The sequence below is a fragment of the Populus alba genome, chromosome 18 (genome assembly GCF_005239225.2).
Source record: "Populus alba chromosome 18, ASM523922v2, whole genome shotgun sequence".
In the NCBI taxonomy this organism is placed as follows: domain Eukaryota; kingdom Viridiplantae; phylum Streptophyta; class Magnoliopsida; order Malpighiales; family Salicaceae; genus Populus; species Populus alba.
Window position 1 is genome coordinate 11,073,781 of NC_133301.1, and position 6,000 is coordinate 11,079,780.

At 30.7% G+C, this 6,000-nt stretch overlaps 1 protein-coding gene across 2 annotated transcripts; it reads left to right on the top strand.

Moving 5' to 3' along the window:
• Window positions 1–3,166: 3,166 nt before the first annotated feature.
• LOC118051581 (uncharacterized) lies at window positions 3,167–5,774 on the top strand. Of its 2 annotated transcripts, XM_035062248.2 has the most exons (4): window positions 3,181–3,626; window positions 3,765–3,862; window positions 5,354–5,420; window positions 5,504–5,774. In XM_035062248.2, the coding sequence occupies exons 1-3, from the start codon at window positions 3,359–3,361 to the stop codon at window positions 5,405–5,407; spliced, it is 420 nt and encodes a 139-aa protein (XP_034918139.1). In that variant the 5' UTR covers window positions 3,181–3,358; the 3' UTR covers window positions 5,408–5,420; window positions 5,504–5,774. The 2 variants fall into 2 exon arrangements, with proteins under 2 accessions (XP_073262240.1, XP_034918139.1); XM_073406139.1 differs by lacking the exons at window positions 5,354–5,420; window positions 5,504–5,774 and adding an exon at window positions 4,949–5,347 and having other exon boundaries at window positions 3,167–3,626.
• Window positions 5,775–6,000: the final 226 nt, after the last annotated feature.

Genomic DNA, 6,000 nt, shown 5'->3' on the forward strand with positions numbered 1-6,000 from the left:
TAAAAAACATTAAAAAATAATAATTAGATAATTTTTAAAGTAAATGTATTTTTGAAACATACAGAATGAAACGAACACCCCAACAGGTACTTAAGGTTGGTTTTGAAAATGTTTTAGCTGTGCCAGCACTAACCTGCTCAGTGATAACCTTCGCCCTTATTATTTTCAATATTGTCTTTGATTTTAATTAGATGAGTGGTTTGTGCTATCCTATGGTTAGGGTAAATTGTTTTCTAACATAAAAAATAATTTTTAGATGATGATAATTTGAGTTATCTGAAAAAAATTACAAAATTCAAGTTTAATAATTTAATATTAAATAATAAAATTTTTAAAAAATAATTTTTAAAAAAAAAACATCAAAGAAAAAAACTCGTGTCAACATAAGTTAACTTAACTAATCTATCATGTGCATTATGAGATTGAGATAAAAAAAAATTAAATAAAAAAAGACAAAAAAAAAAACTAGATTCAACACGGGTTAACTTGACTAACTCGCATCCATGATAACCCCACATAAAAAAAAAAGCAAAAAAATCACAATGTTCAAGGAATAATAATTTAATGCCAAATGAAAAAAGTAAAAAAAAAAAAAATCAATTTCATAAAAAAATATTAAGAAAAAAAACTTATAGTCAACACTGGTTAACTCAACTAATCCGGTACCCAGTATATGAAACTGGAATAACTTCAAAAAAAAAAAAAAACAAATTGCAAAGCTCAAGGACAATAACTCAATGTTGAATTATAAAATTGAAAACAAATCAATTTATAAACAAGGATATAAAAAAGATTAAACTTAAATCGAGCTAATATTCAAAACCAATTATCTGGATAATAAGACTAAGATTACTTACTTAATAAAAGGCAAACATAAAACAAAAATGAAGCAAATTTCCCAATCATAAAAAAAATTAAAAAATAAATAATTAGCAATCAAAATAATGATGAACAAATCTAATATAAAAACTAAATGAAATAAAATAATTAGGGACTAAATAAAAAACAATTAATAAAAGGATAAAAAAATATCAATTAAAATAACAAGGATCATAATTGGATGCAAAATAAAATAAAATAAAATATTGAGGGAAAATTAAAAAAACATGGAGAAAAGAATGAAAAACATTAATAAAAAAAAGGATTAAATTGAATATAAAAAATAGATGAAATAAAATGCTTAAGAAAAAAAATCATAAAAAATAAACTTTTAAAAACATTAAAATCAACACAAATAGCGATCAAATTATTAAGTGATAAAATTAAAATAAAAACAAACTAAAGGACATAATTGAATTTTAAAAGGGTAACACGAATCCTAAGATTAAGAGAGAGAAAAAAAAAAGAAAAGAAAAGTTCATCACCTTCTGACATGTTTTCTAATACACAAGTTGCCCCCATCAACCTTATTGTCATTAAACGTGTTGGGCGACATGATGATTGTATATATTTTTTCAAGTTGCATGCACCGTCCAATGGACACGGGTGACGTCCAAACATCAACCAATTTTTTTTTTTTTTTAATAATATTGTTGTTTTTAAAGTTACCAAATTGCCACTACTTGAACATAACAACAAAGAAAAAATCATAATAAAAAGATCAAATTTCCCTAGAGACAACAACCTTAGTTTTTTAATTTGAAGGATAAATCCATGATTTTACTATTCAAAAAAATAAAAAGATAACAAATCCCCTCCATAAAAGCTTAGCAATTTTTTTTACTTTTAAGGTAATTAAGTCATTACATTGTTTTGAAAAAAAAAATTAAAAGACCAAAAAGCCATCTTATGCTAGCCTAATTCTTTTTTTTTTTTTTTCAAGGGTAATTAAGTCTTTTTTATTATTTTAAAAAGGAAAAAAAAAACTACTTTACCCCAGTTAATTTGGTAATGCCAATTGAACCATGTGAAATGACCAACTTGCTTCTCAATTTGCACTTCTTTGGCTATCATTCTGGAGGACAAAAATATTGTTACACTGTAGCACTCCATAGTGTAATGTGTCTTGCTCCACGATGAAAAATGGATATCTAATATAACTTTTTTTCTTTAGAAAACATATTAATGAATATTCAAACATGTTTTATTTCTTATTTTTTTGTATGCTCAAGGTTTTGGTTTTTTTTTAAAATTATATAATCATGATACCAAATATTTTTATAATAAAGAGGTTTTTTTTTTTAAAAAAAAATTATATGATTTGAATTATAATTTAATCATTGTTTAAATAAAAAATAATACAAAGTCAAATTCATCCCAATAAAAAATAGTGAAATTATAGAGTGAGAATAACACTAAATTATATAATTTATAATATTATATTTTTCTTCCCAAATTTCTTAAGTAAATAATAATTTATAGGATCGCACTTCGTTGTGGCTCGAATTAAAAAAATATTAAATGTGAAAAAAATATTCAAGCCATAAAGAATTATTTGATATTGTTATCAAATCCAACCCAACATGTCAACTTTGACAATTCTCAACTTGATTCCTTGTTTAATTTGAATTTAAAATTAAACAATTTAAAAAGTTATTTTAATATAATTTAATTGACTTGGTAGATCCGTAAATAAGACGGATAACCAGTAAAAAACAAGTTTGGCTTAAAAAAATAATTCAAGATGAATTTATTTAAAAGAACATTGAGATATCAACATATTTAATCAACTTAAGTTTTTATGGTTTAATTTATTAAATTCATGATTCTGAATGATGGAATCGTTTAAAAATTTTATTTTTTATTTTTAACTAATTTTTCTTATTCATGCAATATCCTTTTCACCTAAAGCTACCATTGCCTACCCACTGCATATTGGTGCGGTATTTCTTTGTTTTTTTTATACCTCTTACTATGCAAATTTAGATTTTATCATGTCGAAGCTAACAAGAAAGCCTCGCAGCGACGCGTGGACAATCCACCAAATTCTATTATTAAAATGACAAAAGGGTGCAGTGAGGAATCGTACTATTTACTCCCTATTTTCCACAATAATTTCACATAGAAACTAATTTGTACATAGATAAGTAATTAACCTAAAAAAAGAAGAAGAGAGTAGCAGTATATAAAAAGAAGAAAAGATTTCTAGAAAAAAATAAAAATAGAATACTTACTGTACTAACCTCGAAAGACAAAGATCTTAACCACCTAGGTTGTCCGCACAGCTTCTCAGTTACATATGCTCTCACTTTACATTGCAAGCCCACTTCCCTAGAATCTTGCGCACTTTCCGACTTTCACTTTTCTCACTCTTTCTTTACTCTTCTTCTTCTTCTTCTTCTTCAAAAAGCAAACCCCGTTCCTATCTTCCCTTGCTTTCCTTCAATTTCCCTTCTCCTTCAGTTTCAGAAACAAGAAAATGCCAATCAATAAAGGACCTTCAACACCACCTCCCATGATCGGCAAAATTGGGCCCTACACTGTGTTCATGACCCCACCTTCCACTCCTAGTCCTAAGCCTCCTCCTCCTACTACTTCTAACGAATCCACATTACCTGTCTTTGATTCACCTAAGAAGGTTGTTTCACCTCCTCCTCAACAAATTGACAAGTCTGTTTATTCTCAACAAGTCTCGGATGGGTCTGTTCTTGGTTTCTTCAAAAATGCTGTCAACAAAGTTCAAAATGGTTTGTTCCGTTTTCTTTGCTTTGCATTTGGTTTTCTGTTGCTTTTGGAAAAGCTGGGACTTTCTGTTGTTCTAAATTGTTACTCTTAGCATTCACTTAATCTTACTCTAAGATTAAAGGGTTTGCTTTCTTCTGCAGCACATTCAAGCCTCGATGACCATTTGGCAAGGTGGCTTGGGTTAAATCAATCAAAGTATCAGTGGGCTTTGGATGATTACTATGAAACCAAGGGCTTGGTAAGCTTGAGATTTCTTGTATGGTGCTTCTGTTGTTCATTAATTATATGTTATGTTAATTTACAGCCTTATGATATGCAACATCATGATCATCATATGTTTATTATTGTTTAATAATGTGGTTCACAATTAGTTTTAACTACATAATTGATTGTTCTTACTAGGTTTGGTGGGGATTTAATATTGTTGAAGCTAAAATGATAAGTAGCTTATAAGCAATTGCTTTCTTTGTTTTCTTTTGTTTTACAATAAGTAGTTTGTTTTTGTTTTAACCTTTTAAACAAAGTGGATTGATTGTGAAGGGTTATCTTGTGAAGATTGCTACACACTAATTCACTCACTAGCATATCAATTCAAGGAGGTGGTTGCACTGAATAGGTTAGATATGTTATTCTCTCCATTAGGATTTGTTATTGCAGAAGCAGGAGCACCTGCAAAATGCCTTGCTTATTTCAAAAAGAACCTCTTGGGAAGCTTTTTTGGCGTAGGAAAAGAATCCAGGGAGCTAATTTTTGCACCTTTGCACTCATGTCAGGAGCTAGTTTTGTTACCTTGATTACCAAAATGCTTAATTATCAGCAGCAGCCTCTTCAAATGATGTTGTCTGCTTACTCAACAGCTTAGAGACATTCTTTGAGGACATCTCCTCAAAGCACCTCCTAGCTTGCTTCGTATACATGCAATAAACTCTTAGAAGTGATGTAATTTTGACAGACTTTTCAGCCTATATGGCTTTGTACGGTGGTCCTGCATCCAATCTCAAGTGGGACTTATGAGATCTGAGTTCCTTAGAGCTCTAATATCTTGGGACTTGCCCCAACTTCCCTTAATGCAAAGCCTACTCTCAATTCATCATAACTGGCTGAAAGATTGTTTATTTTTTGTGCTTTAACTTGTTGTCCTGAATAAGAAGATCTATGAATGTTGAAAGAGATAGAGAAATGAACCACTGGTTGGATAAGAATAGATATGAGCTGCACTTTTTGTGCCAACTGATAGGAAAGTAAAGTGTAAGAATTGATGAACTGGGTTTAATTCAATATATTTCATTTTCCATACATTCGCCTGTCTTTACCCTTAGGGAAAAAAAAGGAAGAAGAAAAATGAACTTTGATACCATCTAGTTAAACACCAAGCAACTTCTTTGGGTAAATTCCATTATTTTGTAGCCAGAAATTACTTGATAACGAGATCACTTTGACATTGGGTCATAGAATTTTACCAGACCTGTTTTCTCGTACTAAGCCGTGAAGGAATCAGATCTCTTTCTCCAGGTATGACTTTGCTTTATATCCATTTGGCAAAAATCATGGACGTGGCAATTGTTTGTTCCGGTGTGGAAACTGTTGTGAATGTCTCATTTGCTAACTAGATTTTGTTTTGGTTATTTTCATATGATGCTTACGTTGCTCTTACTTTGTTGGCTTTGGACTTGGACATATTAATGATTGTGCATGAGTATCTTATGAGGTTTAATTTCCTCGATGGCAGAAAAAGGAAGGTGCAAAAGCCGAAGAAATATCTAGCAAAATACAGAGAGTGTAGCATGGCTTGTCTGGTAATAAGGGTTTCAAATATATTTCTATTTTACCAGATACATGTTACCTGACTTTTGTGAGCTGAAAGATTGTTGAAATGCAGATTTTACATTAAAGACCCGCGAAGAATCTCCAGCATATCTGTATAGAAGGTAATGGGATAGCAGAAATGCATCTGGATGCTTGAAGGGACCCTTGTGCAAGTTTTTGGGATATGCTCTTTTGAATTCTCTACTTGCTGCAGCAGCTTACCGGGAATTGTTTGTGCACTAGGCTGTGAAATATGTAATCTCACAAAATTTTCACGCCCCAATATTTGTCATGTACTCTGTTGATCTGCAATCTAATAACAGTTCTATCAAGTTGCAAGGATATACTGTGATGTCTTTGCGCCTTTAATTTAACCAAGTATTATTTGCAATGAGAATATATATTGTATCAAGAATTCGAGTGTGCAACTACGATGCACGAGGACGAGGACGCCACGATGAAGAGCAGGCCTGGGATTGGTCTGAATCATCTGATTGCTGCTGCTGGTCACTTAGAGATTCATCACAGCTCCCTGTCTCTCCCGCAGTTTATGTTTTTGTAGCTGGAAGT

What these genes read in the sequence shown, in the direction of transcription:
- LOC118051581 (XM_035062248.2), top strand. Translation starts at nt 3,359, where the DNA reads ATGCCAATCAATAAAGGACCTTCAACACCACCTCCCATGATCGGCAAA. An exon ending in TGTCAACAAAGTTCAAAATG is followed by an intron (nt 3,627 to 3,764) that starts GTTTGTTCCGTT and finishes TTTCTTCTGCAG; the next exon opens with CACATTCAAGCCTCGATGAC. An exon ending in ACTATGAAACCAAGGGCTTG is followed by an intron (nt 3,863 to 5,353) that starts GTAAGCTTGAGA and finishes CCTCGATGGCAG; the next exon opens with AAAAAGGAAGGTGCAAAAGC.